We start from the raw sequence: 25,847 nt of genomic DNA, 5'->3' as shown, positions 1-25,847 counted from the left end.
ATTTGGGAGCTCAAGCCTGCTCCCTGCCCCCAGCTCCGTGAGTTCCCTGCTGACTGTAACAAGACAACCACGCACACACCCAACATGGTTCACAGACTGCCCTCCGACAGAGCAGTCCCATCAGGGGTCAGAACAGGGGCTCAGAATCCCAGTGTCAGTGGTACAACCTCTGGCAGGAGGAGGACATCCCCTCCTAGCTGCTGCTGTGGTTCTGACGCAGTGGCATTGTGCAGCGAAGGCCTCACTGAGAGCCCCTGAGGACGGAGGGTGTGACATGGCAAAGACCCAGTGACTCACATTCAGAGCTGCCATGAGCTGAAGGCAGGAACTGAGTCACAGCAGTGCAGGGATGTCGCACTTGGGGCAAGCTAGAGAGACAGAAGGCTGCAGGCCTTGGAGAAGAAACTCCGGTTTCAGTGGGTCATAGACCTCAGGAACGCGGATCACATTCAGAGAGCTCAGAGAAATGCAGTTCCACCAAGTGGATGGAACAGGTTACAATGGAAGAGACACCTCTCCATCTGGAAGATTCCAGTAGCCTTCAGAGAAGAGCAAAGTGAGGAACAACGGACAACTCACAGATAAGATGGGAACAGCCACAGGTCCTGAGAACAGCCAGAGGCCCTGGGAGTGGGCGCTTCCAGGGATCTGAGATGGAGCTGGCCAGTATGGGGCTCAGGGGTCCCCCAAGCCTCGGAGCCAGAGAGCAGAGCCTTCTCCAACAGCCATTTGAGTTCTTAAAAGGTGACAACTGTATGATACATGTGAGGAGTTGGAATTACTTTCCTGAGGACTTCAGGACCCAGGAAGAAAATGAAGTCACTGGAATATGGCTGACTATGTAGTGAGACAAGGCTGTTTTAGATCCATCCCCTCCTACTTTCCTCCACAGCATAAATCTCATCACTTCATTTCTGGGAGTTTGCAACTACGTTCTACCGGGCCTTTCTGCCGATACCTTCTTCCTGCTCAACCTAGTAGCCATTCTCACTAACAGTGTTGTCTTCCTATAGTTCAAATCTGATGACATCACTCCATAGCCCAACCCTTCAGGTCTCATTAAACTTCTCAACACAGATCTACTTTCACAATATTTGATGCCTGACTTAGCTCTAACTCTGTCTGCTACCCAAGTCTATATTCAGACATGCACACAGCGATACGCACACGCTTAAGGCTCCAGCAACTCCAGATGACTCAGTTCCCCAAATACACAACTCTCTTTCATCTCTGTGCTTTTGATCATGTTCTTCCCCCTCATCTGTCTGGCAAATGTTTCCTTTAAGAGAAAATTCAAAAGTTCTATGGCAGTCTCAAACTCCCAATGACTCAGAAACAGAAAACTCTGTACTAAAATATGAATTCTCAACTGATCCCAAATAGCCAAAACAACCTTGAAATTCTGAAGATCAAGGTCGGAGGTCTCCCTCTTCCTAATTTAAAAACCTGTTAGCTACAGTAATCAAAGCAACATGGGACTTGCAGAAATCAACCCCAAGGAGCAATGAGATAGAATAAAAAGCCTGCAAAAAAACCATCATACAAGCTGGCGCCGCGGCTCACTAGGCTAATCCTCCGCCTTGCGGCGCTGGCACACCGGGTTCTAGTCCCGGTCGGGGTGCCGGATTCTGTCCCGGTTGCCCCTCTTCCAGGCCAGCTCTCTGCTGTGGCCAGGGAGTGCAGTGGAGGATGGCCCAAGTACTTGGGCCCTGCACCCCATGGGAGACCAGGAGAAGCACCTGGCTCCTGCCATCGGATCAGCGCGGTGCGCCGGCCGCGGCGGCCATTGGAGGGTGAACCAACGGCAAAGGAAGACCTTTCTCTCTGTCTCTCTCTCTCACTGTCCACTCTGCCTGTCAAAAAAAAAAAAAAAAAAAAAAAACCCATCGTACATGTATTTTTTTTCAAATGATTTTCAACAAAGAACCCAAGCTTCGGCCGGCGCCGCGGCTCACTAGGCTAATCCTCCGCCTAGCGGCGCCGGCACACCGGGTTCTAGTCCCGGTCGGGGTGCCGGATTCTGTCCCGGTTGCCCCTCTTCCAGGCCAGCCCTCTGCTGTGGCCAGGGAGTGCAGTGGAGGATGGCCCAGGTGCTTGGGCCCTGCACCCCATGGGAGACCAGGAAAAGCACCTGGCTCCTGGCTCCTGCCATCAGATCAGCGCGGTGCGCCGGCCGCAGCGCGCCGGCCGCGGCGGCCATTGGAGGGTGAACCAACGGCAAAAGGAAGACCTTTCTCTCTGTCTCTCTCTCTCACTGTCCACTCTGCCTATCAAAAAAAAAAAAAAAAAAAAAAAAAAAAAAAAGAACCCAAGCTTCTTCAGTGGAGAAAACCTGCCTTAATACCATAGGAAAAATAACTCAGGGTCCAGTGTTGGAGCACAGAGGTTAAGCTGCCACCTGAGATGCCAGCATCCCATTATGAGCACTGGCTCAAGTCCCAGCTCCCTGCTAATGTGCCTGGGGAAGCAGCAGAAGATGATCCAACCACCTGGGCCCCTGCCATCCATGTGAGAGTCCAGGACAGAATTCCAGGCTCCTGGCTTTGGCCTGGACCAGCCCAGGTCATTGCAGCCACTTGGGGAGTAAACCAGCAGATGGAAGATCTCTTCCTCTCTGTGTCTGTCCGTCTCTCTATCTCTCCCTCTAACTGCTTTTCCAATAAATAAATCTTTAAAACAACTCAGAATGTATCAAAGGCTTAAATGTAACAGGTGAAACTTATACAACTGTTAGAAGAAAACAGGGGTAAAGCTTCATGACACTGTATTTGGCAATGATTTATTAGATACGACACTAAATCCACAGTCAATAAAAGTTTAAAAGGGGGGGGTCCACTAAAATTAAAAACTTCCATGCATTAAAGAATATAATTAGCAAAGTGAAAAGGAAACTACAGAATGTAAGAAAAAAAATCTACAAATCCTATGTCTTGATATCTGCAATATATATGAATCAACAACAAAAAATGATTAAAAGTGAGCAAGGGATTTGAGCAGATATTTCTCCAAAGATACACAAACACAAATAGTAAGCACTGAATAGATGCTCAACATCACCAATCATTAATGAAATGCTAATCAAAACCATAATGAGATACTACCTCACATCCATTAGCTACTGAACTGCTACCATCAAAGAAACAGAAAATAATAAATGTTGGAGAGGGTTTAGAGAAATTTGACCCCTTGCACATTCCTGGTGAGAAGGTAAACTTAGGTGGCCACTACTGGAAATAATATAGCTGCTCTAAATATTTTAAAATATAATTACTATGTGGCTCAGTGATTCCACTTCTGGGTATACACTGTAAAGAATTAAGAGACAGCAAATAGACACCCACGTTCAGAGTGGCATTACACACAACTGCCAGAAGGCAGAAGCTACTCAAGTGTCCATCTACAGCTGAACAGAGAAACAAAATGTGTTGTTGCATACAATGGAACACTGCCTTAGAAAGTAAGGAAATTCCAGCCGGCGCTGTGGCTCACTTGGCTAATCCTCTGCCTGCGGCGCCGGCACCCCAGATTCTAGTCCCAGTCGGGGCACCAGATTCTGTCCCGGTTGCTCCTCTTCCAGTCCAGCTCTCTGCTGTGGCCCGGGAGTGCAGTGGAGGATGGCCCAAGTGCTTGGGCCCTGCACCCGCAGGGGAGACCAGGAGGAAACACCTGGCTCCTGGCTTCAGATCAGCGCAGCACACCGGCCACAGCAGCCATTTGGGAGGTGAACCAATGGAAGGAAGACCTTTCTCTCTCTCTCTCTCTCTCTCTCACTAACTCTGCCTGTCAAAAAAAAAAAAAAAAAAAAAAAAAAAAAGTAAGGAAATTCTGACATAGGCTACAACATGGGCAACACTTGAGGGCATTATGCTAAGTGGTATGACTCAGCTACAACTGGACAAATATTGTATGCTTCCACATATATGAAGTACCCTGAGCAGTCAAACTCAAAGATCAGAAGGGAGAACAGTGTGCATCAGGGGCTAGAGGAAGGGAGCCATGAAGAGTTACTGTTTAATGGGCACAGGGTACAAAGTTTCAGTTTTGCAAGATGAAAACAATTCTGGACATGGACAGTGGTAACAGTTGTATAATAATGCAAATATACTTAATGCTACTGAACTGCTCATTTAAAAATAGTTAATAAGATAAATTTTATGTTATGTGCATTTTGCTAAAATTTTAAGAATTAATAATAATAATAATAATAATAAGGTGTTGGTAACGTACAATAGTAAATTTTGCAGGTTACTTAGAGAACTCTACACTCAAAGTTTGATATTAAGTTAACAAGAATGGTGGCAGAGTTACCTGTTATTGGTATTAAAATTGAAAACAATAAAATTCAAACTCATATCACATAAGATTATGGTTTGCTTTTTAAGTAAAAAGTGCTATCTCACTTATTTAAAAATTGAATAGTAAATAAGTATAACTGATTACATTTATAGGTTAACAGAAAAACATATATCACTCAATAGATGCAAAAATATATTTTTGCAAATGTAATGAAAATTCATGATTTTTTAAAAAAAGGCTGGAGTGGGAGTTTAGCCTGGCTTTTAAGACACCAGTACCGCGCACCTGAGTTTAATGCTCCGCTCCAGCTCCTGACTCCAGATTCCTGCCAAGGAAGACTCCGAAAGGCAGCTGTGATGGCTCAAGTAGTTGGGTTCCTGTCACCTGTGTGGGAGACCTAGATGACATTCCTGTCTTCAGCCCTGGCTGTTGAGGGCATCTGGGGAGTGAACAAGTAAATAGGAGATTCTCCCTCTCCCTCTCCCTCTCCCTCTCCCTCTCCCTCTCCCTCTCCCTCTCTCCCCAACCCTCCTCCCTACCTCTCAAATGAAAAAAGTCAATGATGGGGAAGCTCCCCATGAGCTCTCCAGACGCCTCTCTTTGGCTATCAAAGTATCCAAATGTTCTTCTAATATTGTACCTGTGATATTACAATTGGAATGATCAGTTTATATGTTCTGTCTCCTAAACTGAAGTGGCATCTTATAAATTCTATTGTCCAAGCACCTAGTATGGTGCCTGCTAAGAGGAGGTTCTCATTAAGTGCTGGCTGGATGGCTGGGTGTTCAGATGGACAAACAGAACAGAGGACAGATGGAGGAATGGATGGACGCATGCATGAGAAGAGCAATCAGGCGTGGGGCTTGTATGCATAAGTCTTAGAGGATGTTTCTCACAGGTCTGAGGGTGAGCCATCTTGGAGATGGAAGGGACACCAGAGCTGCCTGTGGCTTCGATTGGGGACACCAAGCAGAGCACTTCCTCAGGACTGTGCAAGGACCACACGCAAGACAGAGCTTTACTCTGACACACACACTCTTCCCACAAGTCTTATGCCCCAGTGCCAATGGTAAAGGCTGCAGGAGTCAGGGGAAAGACAAGAGGGACAAAGAAGGAGGGCAGGCTTAGCAAAGACAACCTCTGGATGGCCCATCCTGGAGTAACCTTGTGTACATGGTGCAAAGGTCAGCACGTCTTTTCTGTAAGGGGCTAAGAAGAAATATTTTAGGCTTTGACAGACATGTAGTATCTGTTACAACTGCTCACATTTATCACTGTGGTACAAAATCAACCATCAATGAATGGGAGTATCTGCATTCCAATAAAACTTTTTTTAAAGAATTTTTATTTATTTTGAAAATCAGGGTTACACACACACACAGAGAGAGAGAGAGAGAGAGAGAGGAGTTTTCCACCCACTAGTTCACTCCCCAGATGGCCACAATGGCCAGGGCTGGGCCAGACCAAAGCCAGGAATCAGGAGCTCCTTCCAGATCTCCCATGTAGGTGCAGGGGTCCAAGCACTTGGGCCATCTTCTGCTGCTTTCCCAGGCACATTAGCAGGGAGATGGGTCAGAAGTGGAGCAGCTGGGACATGAACCAGCACATATGGGATGCTGGCATTGGAGGCAGCAACTTTACCAGCTATGCCACAATGCTGGTCCCTCCAATAAAATTTTATTTCCAGAGCTAGACAGTGGCCTCTCGTTGGCCAATGGGCCACATCTGCGGACTTTCCACCTTGATCCTTGATACTCCAAGGACCAGCAACAACATCAGCATTACAGGGGAACTTATTAGATTTGCATAAACTTGGGCATGAGACGAACTGAATCAGAATCTCATTTCCCAGGAGGCCCAGTCCAGTTTGAGAAGTGCTCTGCACAACCTTCCTGACCCCTTTCAGCATGGGTGCTAAGACGCTGTCAACACAGAGGCTCAGGAATATTTCACTTAGTGCCATCTTTACAAATCTGATATGGGCCAGGAGGGACTCTCTCATATACTTCAGTTCTCCAAGCAGTTAGAGTCCCTTGTGAGGCACCAGGCCACAGGGTGGGACTTGACAGATGACAATCTGTTCAGAGCAGCTGCCAATGAGACAAGGTCTACAGAAGTTACAAAAGCAATGAACCCCAGAGCCAATCTACTCTCAAATTCTGCTCCCTATGCCTTCCCTTTTCAGGGATGGAACATCTTCAAGTAGCTCTGAAAACCTCTTTTTCCCCCCAAAGATTTATTTATTTGAAAGGCAGAGTTGTGGGGGAGGGAGGGAGGGAGGGAATAGAGAGAGAGAAAGAGAGATCTTTATCCATTGGTTCCATCCCCAAATGGCTGCAACAGCCGGGACTATGCCAGACCAAAGCCAGGAGCCAGGAGCTTCTTCCAAGTCTCCTAAGTGAGTGTCAGGTACTCAGACCATATGCTTCCGCTTCTTCCCAGGTGCATTAGCAGGGAGCTGGATTGGAAGTAGAGCAGCCAGAACACAAACCAGCGCCCATATGGGACGCTGGCATCACAGCCAGTGGCGGCTTTACCTGCTACACCACAACACCAGCTCCACTGACTGACTACCTTTTACTCGCTGTTTGCCTTACAGTTTCTCGGTCTCCTACCAAGATAAAGGGAAAACTCATGAAGTCTCCACTCCCAAGTGCAATTGTGTGCTCTGCATCTCAAGGAAGCTCCCCATCACCGATTAGCTCCTCGAACACTGGTTCGCAACCTGAAGTAGTTTTGCCCCCCAGGGACCAATTGACACTATCTAGAGACATTTTTGGTTCTCAAACTACAGTGGGGAATGATACTGGCATCTAGTGGGTAGGGGCCAAGGATGACGCTAAACATCCTGCAATGCCCCGGACAGGCCCCCAGTCTGAAGAACTGTCCATTCCGAAGCATTTTCACAGTGCCCAGCCTGAGACACCTGCCTAGAACAAACATCACTAGTTCACCAACCAGCCTCAGCCATGCTCAGGGCTTGTGGACCTTGTGTGCATCACCAGAAAGATGTCAAGGTGGGGGCTGCTGGGCAGCCCTCGGCACCTTGATCAGGGAAGCACAGGTCCAAGCCCTGGACCAGCAACTCAATATTCCCGATCACAGAAGCGACCTGCCCAGGCTCTGGGAGGATGACACAATAACTAAGCTCTCCAGAGGCACACTACACACCAACACATACATTTATTTATTTATTTCAAAATGTTGTTTTATTCAGGGATAAATTAAAATAAATTTAACTATTTATTTATTTATTTGAAAGGTGGAGTGACTGAGAGAGGGAGACACACATACACATACACATTCACACACTCACACACACACACACACTGATAAAGAGACACCTTCCATTTGCTGATTACTCCTCACATGCCTCAAACAGCTAGGATTGGGCCAGGCCAAAGTCAGGAGCCAGGAACTCCATCTGGGTTTCCTGTGTTGGTGATAGGAACCCAAATACTTGGGTCATCACCTGCTCCTCCCAGGCCCATGATCAGGAAGTCTGATCAGAAGCAGAGGAAGGACATTATCCCAGGCATTTTGCAAATAAGCTTATTTTATAAGTCTCCTAATAAGCTCTTACTGAAAACCTTCAGATTGAGACTGGGAACACATGACCTTATGTTCTCTTTCTTAAGTAATCTATGTATTGGAATAACATCAATCTGAATGTTTCATTAAAGAAACAAATTGTGAGGCACCCAGGTTTCTTTTCCTTTGTAGACACCTAATAGGCCTTAATATACAGTGAAGTGGAATTATTGGTCATCTCACTGAACTCTCATCTTGCCTAGATGATTGCATAGAGCTGACCAACACATTTATTAATTTCTAGATGGAGAGCCACTTGGCACAAGATCTAGACTGGTTCCTCCTTTAGATACGTCAGTCCCAAGGATTACGTTGGCAAGGACAGAATTATGACTTAGGAGCTAGATATTTACAGAGCAAGGGCTCTCTCCCAGCAATAACTCATGGGATTAACCTTATCCCACTCTAGAGAAAAAAATCTTCTGTAGAAAACATTATGGAGGGGGCCGGTGCTATGGCATAGCAGGTAAAGCCACTGCCTCCAGTGCGGGCATCCCATATGGGCAGCAGTTCAAGTCCTGGCTGCTCCACTTCTGATCCAGCTCTCTGCTATGCCTGAGAAAGCAGTAGAGGATGGTCCAACTCCTTGGGCCCCTGTAACTGTGTGGGAGACCCAGAGGAAGTTCCTGGCTCCTGGCTTTGGATCGGCACAGCTCAGGCTGTTGTGGCCAACTGGGGAGTAAAACAGCGGATAGAAGACCTCTCTCTCTCTCTCTCTCTCTCTCTCTGCCTCTCCTTCTCTCTGTGTGTAACTCTGACTTTCAAATAAACAAATAAATTGAGCTGGGCTGTGGTGCAGAGGGTGAAAGCCCTGGCCTGAAGCACCGTCATCCCATATGGGTGCTGGTTCTAGTCCCAGCTGCTGCTCCTCTTCTGATCCAGCTCTCTGCTATGGCCTGGGAAAGCAGTAGAAGATGGCCCAAGTCCTTGGGTCCCTGTACCCATGTGGAGACCTGGAAGAAGCTCCTGGCTCCTGGCTTTGGATCAGCACAGTTACAGCCATTTAAGCCATCTGGAGAGTGAACTAGCAGATGGAAGACCTCTCTCTCTTTCTCTACCTTTCTCTGTAACTCTTTCAAATAAATAAAATAAATTTTAAAAAAATATTTTAATAAAAAAGAAAAAAGCATTAAGGGGCTAGTCTGCCAGCATCAGCTACATTCTCTTTGGGTAGCACCTACCAATTCTTACAAATCTCTCATTCATCTATGGCCCAAAGATCCTTCACCTATCACTGATGAACGGCAGCCAATGGGCAAGAGACAGCTTCTTTAGGGAAGAATCTTGTTTTCCTGACCACACGCTGGTCTCCTGATGAAGATGGCAATAAACCCTGTCTTGCGAGCATCATCTCTCAGACTGAATGGCTAATAGCATTGCATGGTATCTTACTTTCACTAGCTTCCATTTTCCAGGTAAATCATTCTCAGTGTTGCAAATCCATATTCTCCCCAGGCGTTTGAGCCTGCCCATTTACACTGAGTGACAAAGTTTAAAATGCAAGATACCTGGCGATGTCCATTTCATTTCATATATATTTCAGTAGAAGTAATGGGCATCCTCTGGGAAGCCTGCATACGGGTGACTATATCTTGTTATATAGTACTCAGCAGGTGGAAATCTCGTTATCTCATTAGCTACCTGTGCAGAAGTGTGCTGTCAGGAGCAGAGACGTATCTGGTAGGAAGAGTTCATCCCTGAAGATGTTGGGCTCAGAAAGCAGAGGACTTGGCTGGCCCCAGTTGGCGTCTGAGATTCTGAAAGAAAAAAGAAGCAACAGAGAGAATATCACATACCCAGGACAGCCCAACACGTCGTGGACCAAGTGGCACCAGGAACCCAACAGAGAAGCCTTGGTGGTGTGTGTGTATCTTTAGAGAGATGAATAGCACCCCCAGAGATGAGAAATCCCCTTGCCAGAGTTTGTTCTAGAATTTGGATCAGACAGTCTGAAAAATCAACCTCCCAAGGTCATAACAGAAAGGAAGCAAAAGGAACAAGATCAAAGACACCTGCTTCCTCTTCGCTTCCAACAGCCAAAGCCTACAAAACTGCTACAGTAGGACATGTGGGCCCAGCCCTTTGTCAGTGAGGTTTACAGGGCAGCCCCTCTGGAGCAGGGAGAGAGGAAATTTGGTTCCCAAACAATGAGGCCCAGATGGGCCATGAACTGAAGTCTGACGCAGCTCTGTGTGGGCACTAAAAACCTGGAAATGCTGACGTGTGGATTCCCAGAGGTTCCTTCCACGCACAAGAAGCAAGTCCTCTGTGCAACCCACTAGGAAGCTCCCTCCTGCTGCCAGCTTCATTGCAGAGTTTGTAGTTAGAATGAAGTCAGTCACTGAGCTCCCGGAGCACTGAGCAGCCCCTGCTCCATATGGACACACTCATTCAGTGTCACCGCTGCATCCTGCCTACTCCCATAGCACTACTGACGTCTTTCTGTGCCTTTATGGATACTTGTCTCAGCTGCTTCTGCCCCATAAAGGATTTATGCTTCCTCCTTCTCTGTGTTTTACTGGTCAAGAAATTAAGAACAGAGCCGGCGCCGTGGCTCAATAGGCTAATCCTCCACCTTGCGGCGCCGGCACACCGGGTTCTAGTCCCGGTTGGGGCGCCGGATTCTGTCCCGGTTGCCCCTCTTCCAGGCCAGCTCTCTGCTATGGCCAGGGAGTGCAGTGGAGGATGGCCCAGGTGCTTGGGCCCTGCACCCCATGGGAGACCAGGAAAAGCACCTGGCTCCTGGCTCCTGCCAGGATCAGCGCGGTGCGCCGGCTGCAGCGGCGGCCATTGGAGGGTGAACCAACGGCAAAGGAAGACCTTTCTCTCTCTGTCTCTCTCTCTCACTGTCCACTCTGCCTGTCAAAAAAAAAAAAAAAAAAAAAAAAAAAAAAAAGAAATTAAGAACAAAAAAGAAAAGGAAATTCAAAGTGCTGGATTAGTGCTTTACAGACCGATGTACCAAAGAGCAGAAGCAGGTCTTTGAGGCCCATGAACTTCCACTCTGCACCTGTGAGAAACATCAAGGGCTGAATAGAAGGCGATCACACAGAGTCGGATGGCAAAAAGCTTGAGTGCAAAGACAGCTCCCACATGACAGACGAGCCAGAGAATACACAAGGCCCCCGAGAAATGACTGCAGAGAGAAACCCTGATTTTCTCCCTAGGACTGATAAGCACTCTATGTGACACATCGAATATGCTAGCCTGCCAGTCACTGGTTTGCTTTGCTCCAGTACTCTTCCCCTCCAACCTACCATGGTGATTCACTTCCAGGGACACATCCTGGACCAGGCCACCACCTGGAAAGGCTCCTCCATCTCCGAAGTCTGGGCTGTGAACTCCTCGAGAGCAGGGACCACGTCTGAACTCCTCTTTGTTCCCAGAGCCTCCCACAGGAAGCGCACACAGCTAATTCACAGTGACTTGGATGAATGACTCACCCAGAATCCCACTCTTCAATTAGAAACTTCTCTCCTATTTCTCCCACGCCTGGAATCAAAGTAAACACGCTCCAGCCTCTCAGACTGCTAGCTTCTCCTCCTCTCCACGCTCACCACGTTCATGCTTTCATCCTAGATGTGTTTTCCATGTGCAGCCTATGCTGGCGACCACAGCTACACCTCTGCTCTAACCAGGGCCCTTCTGCTTCCCTCCCTCCACCCCAAGTCTAACCCACAAACCCCTCAACCTTCCCCCACTTGCTCTCCAGCCCATAGTCCAACTGCTTCTGAAAGGAAAAAATAAAATCATTTTATTTTTTATTTATGTGCTTACGTCACTGTAAATGTTTCGTTTACAAACTCAATCCATTGAGGCTTTGATGTTGCTTGGAAGTACTATATGTATATCCCTGATGTCACTTTCTCATTCCGTAGAGAAAATCTATCAAATCTCTGATTGCTTTTTCAGGCTCACCTGTCTATCCTCGCCTCTTCCAAGCTTCCCACTTCCCAGAAAATAAAGGTCACTCTACGTGAACTATAACTTCCTTTCCTTCGACCTCAGTCTGACCTTCTCCATCCTGTGCTTTTGATCAAATATTTATTTTTTCTTCCTACAACACATTGTTCCATGAATAACTGACTCTTATTTCACTTTTCCTTTTTTACTGATCTGCATGTAGCTTCATAAATAGGTAGGCAGATGCATGGTTGGATAGATGGGTGGGTGGGTGGATGGACAGATAGATGTCATGAATATATGGATATTATATACATGTATAATTCTCTCTCAAACTTTCTCTCAGTATCTCCCATTCCCCTCACTTTCTTCCCTGTCCCTTGATTTGTGTGTACATAAACATATACATGACTATACGTATGGATATACACGTCTCTGTGTATTTATATATGCGTATATGTACCTTTGTCCTTTCCAAACTACTCTCTCAATCTTTGTATCTATTCACTCTCTATAAATTTATTTAATTGCCCCCTCTTAAATAATCTCCTATTTGTTCCATTTCCCCTGTAGATCCTTGTCACTCACTCTCCTTCCCTTCACTGCCAAACATCTTCATAGAAACTTACACTTCCTCTTTTCATCTCTTCCATCATTCAGTCTTTGCCCTGAAAAAAATCCGACCTTGTATCCAGCCTGTCTATGAAAGAATCGTCAGTAGGGTGGCCGAGTTGAGACAATCAGGTCTGCACTTCCAATGAGTGCTCCGGGATGGAGACTACGAGCTCCCAGCTGTCGGGGATCTCACATCACATCCTCCACAGATGCTGGTTAGCGCAGTGCCTGGCATGTAAGTTTTTTAAAACACATTCTGTCAAGGTAAAGGGAAGCTAGATGTGTGGGCTAAAACTGCTGACACGGGATTTAAAACGGAATCAATAGGTGTTGAACCATCTGTCGCATAATGCCTGAAACTCCAGAAAAGAAATTTGTCTTGATTGTAACACAGAGCTATGCTACAGAATCAGAGTTCAGACCTGGTATGGGCCCCATCAAGACTCACGTGACCACAGACCACGGAAATCCCAGTGCTATTACAGCAGAGATGGGACACGAAGAACAGGACTAGGCAGAGGTCAGTCCTAGGAATGGCACACCATTAACCCACTGCAGTGCACTCTAGCCTGGAGGCAGACTACCTTCCTATATGAGGCAGGGCCTGCTTGTCAATAAATATTTGCTAAGCCCTACTAGAACCATTTATTCAGCAAAGCAGTCTACTGCTCCCAAGAGACAGAAAATGCCTTGAAGGAAAGTCTATGTCGTAGTCACCTCTGTGTCCAGTGCTTGACTCAATTAAGTGCTTTCTTTGAATGAGTAAATACAGAAAGGAATAAATATGGTCAGCAAAAGACATTTGCAACCCAGCTACTTATAATGCAAACAGAATAAACTGTAAAAGGAATGCAGATTAAATAGTATGGGGCATTTGGGAAAGAGTAGTTAATTCCAATAATAGGGTAGCAATAGTGAGATCCCACGAAGACTTCAGAGAGGTAGCATTCAAATTGAACGTTGAACTACTGAGTATTAATTTAATACCTAATTATACTAACAGCTCACATTTTCCAAGACCTTCCTTTATAACCAGGCAATTTGCTAAAGGTATTATGCAGATATTTAATTTAAGCCTCTTAACAATCCTGTGAAGTGAGTGCTACTATCTCCCTTTTTAGAAGGTAAAACTGAGGCATGGGAAGTTAAAGTTATCCAAGATCACAGTTTGCAAATGTTGGAGTTTGAATTTTTTTAAAAAAGATTTATTTATTTATTTATTTGAAAGGCAGAGCAATAAAGAGGGCAAGAGAGAACAAGGGAGAAAGGGAGGGAAGAAGAAAAGGAAAGGGAGAGACAGAGACAGAGATATAGAGAGAGACATCTTCCATCCACTAGTTCACTCTCCAAATGGCCACAAGGGCATGGGCTGGGCCAAGCAAAAGCCAGGAAGCAGAATCTCCATCTGGGTCTCCCATGTGGGTGTCAAGGGCCCAAGTACTTGCACCATCTTCCACTACCTTCACAGATGCATTAGCAGGCATCTGGATAAGAAGTGAGACTGCCAGGGCTCAAACTGGCACTCTGATATAGGATGCTGGCATTGCGGGCAGCAGGTTAGCTCACTGTGACACAACACCTGCCGCTAACATTGCAATTTAAATTTAAGCATCCCAACTCCAGTGCTTTTAACTTATAGACTATACTTGCCAAGAGTAAAGAAAGGCACTGAAGACAGAAGAAAGAACATGAGCTAAAATATATGGGACATCTGAAGCAAAGAGCTGTACAAAAGGACTTAATAAAAATTGAAGATGGAGGGGCTGGTGCTGTGGTGAAGCGGGTAAAGCCACAGTCTGCAGTGCCAGCAACCCATATGGGTGCTGGTTTGAGACATGGCTGCTCCACTTTCGATCCAACTCTGCTATGGCCTGAGAAAGAAGTAGAAGATGTCCCAAGTCCTTGGGCCCCTGCACCCACGTGGGAGACCCAGAAGAAGCTCCTGGCTCCTGGATTCAGACTGGTCCAGCTCTAGCCGTTGAGGCCATTTGGGGAGTAAACCAGTGGATGGAAGATTCTCTCTGCCTCTGCTCTGCCTCTCTCTAACTTTGCCTTTCAAATAAATAAATAAACCTTCATTTAAAATATGAAGATGGAAAGGACAGAATTGGATCTTGGAGAATTTGTAGTGCCTTACAGAGGTTAAACTTAATTTTACAGGCAATAAATAATATCAACAGGAGAAAGACATGGTCAGTTCTGCATTCTACAAAGAAAAGGCTGGGACTGGCACTGTGATATAGTTGGTAAAGACACCACCTGCAGTGCTGGCATCCCATATAGGTGCCGGTTCAAGTCCCCACTGCTCCACTTTCGATCCACCTCCTTGCTAATGTGCCTGGGAAAGCAGTGGAACAAGGCTCAAGTACTTAAGCCCCTGCACCCATGTGGGAGACCTGGAAGAAGCTCCTGGCTCCTGGCTTTTAGATCAACCAAGTTCTTTTGCGGAGTGAACCAGCAGATGGAAGATCTAGCTCTTTCTCTGTCTCTTATCTCTCTCTGTTTCTCTGTCTGTCTCTCTTTCTCCCATCTCTGTAATTCTGCCTTTCAAATAAATAAATAAATCTTAAAAAGAAATAACTACAGACAAATCAAAATGCTATTCTAAAAAATATTCATATAACCCAATGAAGGGAAGAAACAGAAAACAAAAACAAACAAAAAAACACAAAAGGAACAGAGGACAAAAATCAAAATGGCAAACTTAGGTACTACCATATCAATACATTTAATGTCAATTATCTAAATATAGCAATTAGCTATTGGCAAAGTCAATTAAAAAATCATGACTCGGGGGCCAGCACTGTGGCATAACAGGTTAAGTTGCCATCTGCAATGCCAGCAACTCGTAAGTGTGCCATTTTTATTCCTGCTGCTCCACTTCCAATCCAGTTCCCTGCTAATGTGCCTAGGAAAGCAGCAGAGGATGGCCCAAGTCCTTGGGCCCCTGCACCCACACAGAAGACCCGAAAGAAGCTCCTGGCTTTGGCCTAGCTGAGCCCTGGCCATTGAGGCCATTTGGAGAGTGAACCAGTGGATCAAAGATCTCTTTCTCTCTCTCCTTCTCTCTGTAATTCTGCCTTTCAAATAAATAAATATTTTTTTAAAAAGATACTGGACTGCTATCTCACACTGGATACAAAAATTAACTTAATATGGATTACCAAAGACCTAATTGAAGCCATTAAAACTATAAACTCTTAGAAGAAAATTGTAAAAAAGCACGACTGGGGTTGGACATTTGGCCTAGTAGTTAAAATGCCAGTTAAGATGCTCACATCCTGTATGAGAGAACCACACTTCAATTCCAGAGTACTAAGCTCTGACTCCAGATTACAACCTTCTGCTAGTGCAGACCCTGAGAGAGGGTAATAATGGTTCAAGTAATTGAGAGTACGTGAGAGGAATCAGCCTACCCAATTTCAGTAAGGACAACACTGCTAACTTAATCAAGACTCTGTGTTATTACAAAGGGATGGATACACAGATCAATGGAACTTCAACAGAGAACCTAGACATAGACCCACACAAATAGTACCAACTGATTTTTGACAAACATTCAATCAATTCAATGCAGGAAGATAGTCCTTCAACAAACAATGCTTTAGGAACTGGATAATCATAAGCAAAAATGTAGTCTTTGACCTCAACTTCACATCTTATATTAAAAGTTAACTCTAAATGGACCCCAGACTTAAATGTAGAATGTAAAATAATGACACTTTAAGAAAAAAATAAAAGGAGAAAACTTTCAGTCAAGTAAAGAATTCTTAGACTTGACACTAAAAGTACTATTCATGTCAGGGAAAATGAATAATGTGGGCTTCGGCAAAATTAACATTTCCTCTGTGAAAGACCTTCTTAGAGGGGATGAAAAGTGAAATACAAAAAAAAAGATAAAGTATTTTCAAATTATATAATCTAAGAAGAAGTATCTAGAATATATATACAGAACTCTCAAACACAATAACAAAAAGCAATCATATTACCCCAGAAAAAAATGAATGCTTACATTATGCAAAACCTTTGATATTTAAAGCTGCTTTATTTGTAATAGCCAAAAACTTTAAAAAAATCTATATTTCATTCAGTCAGTGAATATTTAAACAAACACTGGTACATCTATACCATGGAATACAACTCAGCAATAAACAAGGAATAAACCAGATATATGCAATATATGCAACAACCTGGATAAGTATCAAGAGAATTCCACTGAATGAAAAAGTTCACTCCCAAAATATTGCATATTCTATGATTTCACTTATATAACATTCTAAATGACAAAATTATAGAAACAGGCAACAAATTAGTGGTTGGCTGGGGCTAAGGAAGGGGTGAGATCAAAAAGGAAGTAATTATAGATACAAAAGGGCAACACAAAAGATCACTGTGATGACAGAAATGTCCTGTATCTTGATTGTTTCAAGGTCCACATCCTGGTTGGGAAACTGTACTATAGTTTTATAAGATGTTATCATTGAGGAAAACTTGTTAAGTGGAACATAGACTCTCTATATTATTTATTGCAATGACATGCGAATCTGAAATTATCTCCAACAAAGATCTAAGTTAGGAGATATTATTTAATGAATGTTCTCTAGAGTCATTCTGAATCATAACCTGCATATTAAAGTTTGAGCAATAATAATCTAAAAGTTCCAACATAGTCATATCCTGTTTCTCATGAAGAAGACTAAGGGATCAAAGTGTTTGATTTTGAGAATTCCTGGAGGAAAGGACCATGAGAGTTTTCCTTTTCCAGAAAATGAAGAGATTACATATAAATTAGAGTTGGTTTGCATGGTGCCCAAAACACAGACTGATATACAGAAAAGTTCACACACATCAAGATTAATCAAGCCTGGGTTTAAAATTGAGCTCTACCATTTCCTAGTTTTAAGAATGGACAAGTTAGTTAACCTCTTTGAACTGCTATCTCCTCATTTTTATTTAAATTTTTTTCATCTTCTCATTTTTTTAAACAAGGCTAATAATTCCTACCTCAATTCATCAATCAGAGTCTAGGTAGAGAAATAGAAACCACATTATATTTGCAAGAGAAGAAATTGAGCCGGCGCCGCGGCTCAATAGGCTAATCCTCCACCTTGCGGCGCCGGCAAACCGGGTTCTAGTCCCGGTTGGGGCGCCGGATTCTGTCCCGGTTGCCCCTCTTCCAGGCCAGCTCTCTGCTATGGCCAGGGAGTGCAGTGGAGGATGGCCCAGGTGCTTGGGCCCTGCACCCCATGGGAGACCAGGAAAAGCACCTGGCTCCTGGCTCCTGCCAGGATCAGCGCGGTGCGCCGGCTGCAGCGGCGGCCATTGGAGGGTGAACCAGCGGCAAAGGAAGACCTTTCTCTCTCTGTCTCTCTCTCTCACTGTCCACTCTGCCTGTCAAAAAAAAAAAAAAAAAAAAAAAAGAGAAGAAATTCAATACAGGGATTGACTGTAGTGATAAAGTTATAAGTAGGTAGCAGATGACAGAGAAGCTGTGATTTGAAAATGGCTGCAAGAGATGACAAAGAGTTTAAAGATCTTCTCAATTTGTTACGATTATAGCAAGATGAAAGTTGGAATGAGGTCCTACGGGATGGTATCACTCTGTAATCCAGATATTAACAATCATAGGCAGCAGGTTGCTGCAGGGACAAAGGTAGGAGGCAGTGTTGCCAGATCCCAGGAGCCCAGGTCAGCAGGAAAAATAGGGAACCATGGAGGCCCCAAAGAGTGGGAACAGGAGCTGTGAAGCAGATGTTCGAAAAAGAGTAAGAGTAAGGAAAGACTCTGGCCTCCTTTGGCCCCTACCCTCCAACCTCCCCCTGCTGCCTTTGTTGGCCAAATCTAGAAGGAAGTCAGGAACCCTTACGCCTGGCAAAGACACCTCCAAGTCAGCACTGCTGCGAAGTGCAGCGCAGGGATCAGAACAGCTTCAGGTCTGGTGCGTTCAGAAGGTGTTTGTGAGGATGCTCAATGAGTGATGACTACAGTTCTCAGGACAGCACTGAGAACCACATTTTGTATCTGAACACACAGACACACACACTAGGGCTCATGTCACATGGACTTTGCCAAGAGTCATTTTCCCAGTGAGCACCATCTCTGAGAAATGTGAAAAGCAGGTCTGTCCTGAAGTTTCACTGCACAGAGCGAATGTTGAATTTCCACAGCTGCCGGCTTCAGCCTACCCAAAGGAATAGCGTTAGTGAAACATTAATCTCTGAGAAAGCCATACTGGGGTACGACTGCACAGTAATTCAAGCAGCATGTGCAGAATTTATTTAGTGTTTGGCTGGAAATGGTTTTAATTATGTGAAGTCTTCAGAATGAGAAGAAAGTGATTGAAGATGTTTGACTACATCAGTCATGGAGGCCCTGGCTGCTGCCAGACCGTTCTCTAATTTCAGTTTATTTCTGTAGTCCCAACCATAAACACAAAGGAAGCTCCCACGGAACTGATGACAGCATTGTCAGAAGCAAGATGCGATCACCAGTAAAAACAGCCAAGATAAAATACACCAGCACCAGCAGTCTAAGGACCTCCAGAGTCGCACGGATGGAGGTCAGGGGTCCACTCATGGGTCCCTACACACAGAGTAGGAACAGAGAAGTGAGAAGACAAAAGAATGCTGGAGTCCTGGGAGGCAGCATGCACACTGGTTTCACCAAAGGCTCCCAGCGAATGCAAGGTGCGGAGTATGTTCTGCATCTGCTGTGACCGTACACTTCCCTAGAATCACTGGAAAGGTGTGAGTTGAACTTGAAGTAGTGCCTGGGAACAGGGCCAGGGCCCATCTGTGAGGATCATGCAGGCACTAGGGATGGAGCCTTGCTGACAGAAGCATTCAGCTAACCCTGTACAGCTTAAAAATGGTAAAAAATCAAAAGGCATAAGGTATTTCCTAGGAAGATAAAACATAAGAAGTTAGCAATAAAAGTGAGCTTTTAGCCTCTGCGTTCTGTCCATGGGCTTGGAGGCCCTGGCACTACCCAAGGGGCAGGGATTTCTGTCCCAAGAAGGCCTTTATGAATTAGAACCTCAGGAAGGGGACAAGGATTCTCAGAGACAATCAAAAGTGAATCCTGTGAGGTAGAGCACATTTTGGTTAGATATGGGCAGCAAGGTTCTCTTGATCAGCTCCGGGTGGGTCCAGCAGAACTAATGCCCTGGAGTGGGTGTCGGTGTGGTGGTGAAGATGCAGCTTGGGACGTCCACATACCATATCTGAGTGCCTGGGTTTGAGAACTGGCTCTGCTCCCACTTCCAGCGTCCTATTACTGTTTACCCTGGGAGGCAGCAGATGATGGATCAAGCAGTTGGATCCTCACCACCCACATGGGAGATCTGGTTTGAGTTCCTGGATCCTGACTTTGGTGTGGCCCAGTCTCAGCTGTTGGAAGTACTTGGAGAGTGAACAACTGGATGGGAGAACTCACTCTCTCTCTAAATAAAATAAATAAATGATTAAAAAAAAATTGAAGTGATGCCCCAATATCTATGCCCAAAGCACAGGACCTACTGAAGTACTTACAGCCTCAAGTCAGAGAAGTGTGAGCACCAGTGTGGGCTGGTCCTAGCTGGGCAGAGGAGGGAGGGAGCCAGACCATGCTGGCCTGAAAAGGGAGTCTAGAATACTGAGGCTGGGGTACAGGTTGATAGAGTCTCCACCTGGATTTCCCAGAAATTCCTTTACAACAACATAATCCAATTTCATTCTACCAGTCCACCCACCTCCTCCTCTTCATAGTATCCTGAGCCTCCCACTCAGGCTCAAACCTGAGGGCCATCATGAATCCTTCCTATTCTCTGCCCTGAAAATACCAGCTCATGTCGTTTTTAACTCTCCATCTCCATCTCCATCGTCACTCCCTTAACTCCCCTCAACCTTCCCTAATCTCAGACAATGGTGCAGGGTTGAGCATTTGGAAACAGTATTCTACTCAAGCCACTTCTCTGTCCAAAACTGATAATGGATCCACATCACCTAGAGTAGAACACATATTTGATGCTGGAAATCAAAGCCCTTCATGATTTCTTCCCAACCCTCCTAACCCAACCCAGTGTCAGGCAAACAGAACCACTCCCTCCTCTGTGTACTTCAACCCGGCTCTACCCCTAGGTTTTGTTCTGCTTAGAGTGCACTCCTCTGCATCACTGCATTTCTGAGTCCTATAATCCCCTCCTGCAGGAACATCCTCTGATCCCCCCATGCCTGCCTAATTGCTCCTTCTCTTTGACTCTATAACTTCCTGTGTTGCTCCTTTGCACTGAGTAAATGCAAGAGTCTTTCAGGTTTTTCCATTGGGCCGAAAGCTCTTTGAAAATAAAGCCCTTCAGATGTCCTAACAGCACTCTGGCCTCAGAATCAGCCCTTAAGGCACGTGGATCTGGCTGAAAAGCCCATGAGAGCATTACAGGCATGGAAAGCCAAAACACTCTGACAAAAAAAAAAAAAAAACCTGTGGGGAGCAACTCAGACTAGACTGTTACTCCTGTTACTCGAATTAAGACTTATTCTATGCATCTGCTCTCCCACAATATGGCTCTGGGAGAGGAGGAAACAGCTTCTACACAGCTGCCTCCAGTTCAACCAATAAACAGCAGGACCTGCTCCTGATTGGAGGAGAGCAGCGTACTCGGCGTGTGGGTAGCAGAGTTGGGATTGGTGGAAGAGGACTATAAAGGAGGAGAGAGACAACATGCACCAGGAACACCTGAGGAACATCTGAGCAGCCCCCGAGAGAGCCGGCCGGCGGTGTGCCGCTCCCCCGCGGAAGTGGGGAAAGTGGCAGGGGGAACCGCCCTTCCACGGAGGTGGAAGGGTCGGTAGCCAACCCGGGAAGAACCAGCAGCAAACCCGGGGAGGGCCGAGCAGACATAAGAACAGCGCAGGGTCCTGTGTCGTTCCTCCGCGAAGAGGGGGAGCGACAAAACCCTAAATGAAAGATCTCTGCGAGTGAGATCCCAGTGGAAAGAACAGGTCATCAAAGAAGGAGGTACCTTTCTCTGAAGGGAGGAGAGAACTTCCACTTTGACTACGACCTTGTCTAAATATGATCAGAGTCGGTGAACTCAAAAGGCTTCCATAGCCTTGGCAACTCATGACAAGAGCCTAGGGTGATTACTGATGCCATAAACAAGAGTGTCAATTTGTTAAGTCAACAACAGGAGTCCCTGTGCACTTACTCCTCATGTAGGATCTCTGTCCTTAATGTGCTGTACATTATGATTTAATGCTATAACTAGTACTCAAACAGTATTTTTCACTTTGTGCTTCTATGTGGGTGCAAACTGTTGAAATCTTTACTTAATATATGCTGAACTGATCTTCTGCATATAAAGAGAATTGAAAATGAATCTTGATGTGAATGGAAGGGGGGAGGGAGAGGGAAAGGGGAGGGTTGCGGGTGGGAGGGAAGTTATGGGGGGGAAGCCATTGTAATCCATAAGCTGTACTTTGGAAATTTATATTCATTAAATAAAAGTTAAAAAAAAAGAAAATAAAGCCCTTATTACACTGGATTCTCCTTCAGACCCAAGAACACAGACTTCTCTAGTTTGTAAGAAGTAAAAAGACATCTGAGAAACTATCTTCAGACAAGTATACTGGAGTCCAATTGTGACTTTAGAGTGATAAAGGCATTTGGGAGTTATCAGCAGAAATACAGCAACAGATGCAATAACCCTGAGAAAGGACATGGAATGTGAAGGGGGCTGGCGCTGTCGCATAGCAGGTTAAAGCCCCAGCCTGCTGCACCAGCATCCCATATGGGCACTGGTTCAAGTCCTGGCTGCTCCACTTCCGATCCAGCTCTCTGCCATGGCCTGAGAAAGCAGTAGAAGATGGCCCCTGCACCCGCATAGAGACCCTGAAGAAGCTCCTGGCTCCTGGCTTTGGATCAGCTCAACTCAGGCAGTTGTGGTCATTTGAGGAGTGAACCAGCGGATGGAAGACCTCCCTCTCCCCGCCCCTCTGGCTCTGGCTCTTCCTCTCTCTCTGTAACTCTATCTTTTAAATAAATAAAATAAATCTTTAAAAATAAAAAAAGAAATGTGAAGGCCCCTGGCTGCAACCACAGGGTGGACCACCCCGCAAGTACACAACAGATAGTGGAGAATGTAGAAAGTGTCAGGAAGATTGGCAGGAAAGGATCTCGCGGAATGGAAGAGAATCACATTTGTGCCGTAACCCACATGAGAAGAGTTTCTGCTCCACCAACGCATGCTTGAATGATATGATCAGGCCCAATATGGCTTTTTTCTCTACAACTGCAAATAAAGCAGGACATGCTGCAGACTTGAGGATCCTTCATTCAGAACATGAAAAAAGGGGATCCACTTGCCGCCCTTGTATCCCCAACCAACATTTCTCAAGCGCAAGCTGCCATCCACTATGATTGGGTCTCCCAGGCCCAATGCACCTGAGACATCTACAGATGGGGAAAATTCACAGAAATAATGCCTGGCTAAGGGACACAGACGTGGGAATGAGAAGCACTCCTGGTCAACTGATTCTTTTCGCCCCAGAAGTGACTTCTAAGTCCATTATACATATTAAAACCACAGCAATAGCTTAGGGACCCAAAGGAAGCCAGCATGGGATACTCAAACACCTCCAGTATGCACAGCCTGGAAGCCCATGGCAGGCTCCATCCCCACCCAGAACCTGGAGGAAAGAACAGCTGTAGATAGGGGAGGCCGGGCCAGCCTCTCTGGGCGGGAAGTGTGTGGATTCTTGAGGAAACCTGCAGCTTCCAACAGGGACCTTCCTGACCCTTCCTCACCAGGGGGAGCTGCTCCCACAGTCACACAGGACCTGCTCTGTGCCAGTTCAGTCCAACTCAACAGGGCCAAAATGAGAGCACCTGGGAGACAAAGGCTGAGAGCTGGGCAGACATTTATCTGATCGCAACTGGAAGGCCTCACAAGCCAGTGCCCGAGAACTAAATGCCCCACTTGAAAACACAAAATGTTTTACATTACTTCAGTACAATGGCAGCCAAGTTAATTGTTTCGAATGTTTGATTCAAATTACATTTAAAAATGTTTTTAAAACTATAACCAGACACACTTCAGTCTGATAAGCCTAATGTGAACAGTCACAAACCTTGGTGGTTTACAAGCTGCAGGCTAACACACTCACGTCCACCTCAGAATACAGTTTCTTCTGCCAAAACTATGAATATGGTTGATCTCATATATGTGTAGATGTGTCATTAATTAAGAAAGGTGTCATTCCAAAAAGATCTTTTAACAATTTTGATGATGCAAATCTTCTCTTGCTGAAAAACTGTATGAGCATGTCTACTACTGCTTCCTTGGCTCCCATGTGTCATGTTCTAATAAAATCAGACAAGGCTCAGGGGCCTCCATCGCATGCATGCTCTTAGAAAGACATTAATAGTAAACCACGCAGTAACAAGTGACCATATAACATGCTGGACCAACTGGGGGAAAGGGGAGGGGGAGGTGAGCATTTAGCACAGTGGTTCATCCCAATTCCAGCTTCTTGCTGGTTCGCCCCCCGGGCAGCAGCAGATAATGGACCCAAGCACTGGGTCCCTACCACCCTTATGGGTGACCCAGATTGAGTTCTGGGCTCCTGACTGTCTTGGCCCAGCTACAGCTGTGTGGGCATCTGGAGAGTGAACTAGCAGATGGAGGATCTTTCTGTGTTTCTCTATGTCTCTTAGCCTTTCAAATTAATTTTTTAAGGAAAACAATGTGCTGCATCATGGTAAGTATCATGAGTACATCGATTGGTCGACTTCTAAAAATCTGAATGAGACTAACATACTAACGCAGGGCCACTCTGTTGCCATTCCTCCTGTGGCTAATAAAGTGTTGGTTTTGAAACCGACATGTGAAATTTGGACCCAACATGCCAAGGTAAACATTTTTTGCCACGTTAAAGGCTTTACATAGTCTGACAAAGAAACAAGCACTGAAGCTTTTGGAAAAAATATAACAATAGAATTAACATCTCATAATGGTACAAGAGTACAACATACTTTTGCCAAGTACTTTTTCCAAGATATAAGTTGGTAGAAGCAAGTTTGTCTGTTCCTTTCATTAATGGATACCCTGAATTTAAGGAATGCAAACAATTATTACCTAGTGCTAGTGAGTCAACATTAAAATTGATTTTTCCTACCTTCTTCTTTGGAGTTTCTGGATCGTTGTTGTCAGAATACCTTGAATCTGCAAGGTATCTTGTTTGAAAGCACTATCATTCCCCGTGTTTAGCTGTTGCCATTGCCCCACATTATACAGCCCATAAAAAAAGATAGGGGTACATTTGGTAGCAAGGATGCTGTGTCACCCACATCCTCAATTTCAAATTTCCATATTCACAACATGCTAACCGTTTTGATTAACTGTATGTTATAAACTAGCTTTATCAAACAAAAATTTATAGATAATACAGCAAAGTGTTGGTTTCTTCTGTTTTACTTACTGACATTCCATGTAAGATTTCACCTGAAGACTTTTAATGCTAAGAAATTTATGTCTTTTAATACCTAGGAGAAACTCAATATATTAAGAGGAAGGAGTGAAAGAAATAGAACTTTTTGGTTAGAAAGGCAGAAATGAGATGAGAATGAATGTGCTTCGAGCAGAGCCCACCTATAACTCTGGGGCTCAAAAACATCTGGGGTGAACTCATCAATGCAGCAGAAATACTGTGTCCCCTGCTCCTGGAAAGGACTGGGAGAGAAACTTTAGGAATGGAGAAACAGGGAGAGGGTGGAGGAAGGCACCCTCCTCCTGGCAGGGAAGCAGGCCCCTCCACTGTGTGAAACAGGGCAGACCAAACACACGACGGTCAGGGCAGTGACCACGAGGCCTGGCATAGCTGAGGGGTCGGCAGGACGGAAAGAAAGTCACAAGCAGTGACATCTCGGGACCTGCACTGACGAGACGTGATTTTCGGGGAAGGAGGCCAAAGGAAGAGTGTAGGCTGGAGAACAGAAGCAAAGTGTGGAACCTAGAATCTCGTCTATGCATGCACACGGAAGCTCCGCTTAATTCAGGCTTTATCTCGGGTACTGAAATGGCAGTGATAAAGAAGTCTTGACTGGGCCGGCGCCACAGCTCAACAGGCTAATCCTCCACCTAGCAGCGCCAGTACACCAGGTTCTAGTCCTAGTCGGGGTGCCGGATTCTGTCCCGGTTGCTCTCTGCTGTGGCCAGCTCTCTGCTGTGGCCCAGGAAGGCAGTGGAGGATGGCCCAAGTGCTTGGGCCCTGCACCCCATGGGAGACCAGGAGAAGCACCTGGCTCCTGGCTTCAGATCAGCGCGGTGCACCGGCCGCAGCACACCGGCTGCGGCAGCCATTGGAGGCTGAACCAACGGTAAAGGAAGACTTTTCTGTCTCTCTCACTGTCCACTCTGCCTGTCAAAAATAAAAAAAAATACAAAATAAAAAAAAAAGAAGTCTTGA

The 25,847-nt window shown here is 45.5% G+C and overlaps 1 protein-coding gene across 6 annotated transcripts in view; it reads right to left on the bottom strand.

Annotated features, from left to right (window-relative positions):
* Positions 1 to 25,847, bottom strand: part of EVA1A (eva-1 homolog A, regulator of programmed cell death) — a 62,523-nt gene that overhangs the window by 21,026 nt on the left and 15,650 nt on the right. For 5 of the 6 annotated variants that reach the window (XM_017340495.3, XM_051842730.2, XM_051842732.2 and 2 more), the window contains exon 2: positions 9,529 to 9,644. In XM_017340495.3, the coding sequence (XP_017195984.1) occupies positions 9,529 to 9,644 (116 nt within the window). Of the gene's footprint in view, positions 1 to 9,528; positions 9,645 to 11,144; positions 11,380 to 25,847 lie in introns of all 6 variants that reach the window. The other variant, XM_008254192.4, reaches the window with a different exon arrangement.

Source organism: Oryctolagus cuniculus, chromosome 2 (assembly GCF_964237555.1).
Source record: "Oryctolagus cuniculus chromosome 2, mOryCun1.1, whole genome shotgun sequence".
Classification (NCBI taxonomy): Eukaryota; Metazoa; Chordata; class Mammalia; order Lagomorpha; family Leporidae; genus Oryctolagus; species Oryctolagus cuniculus.
The sequence above is the reverse complement of the archived record's forward strand: the minus strand, read 5'-3'. Positions and strand labels throughout refer to the sequence as shown.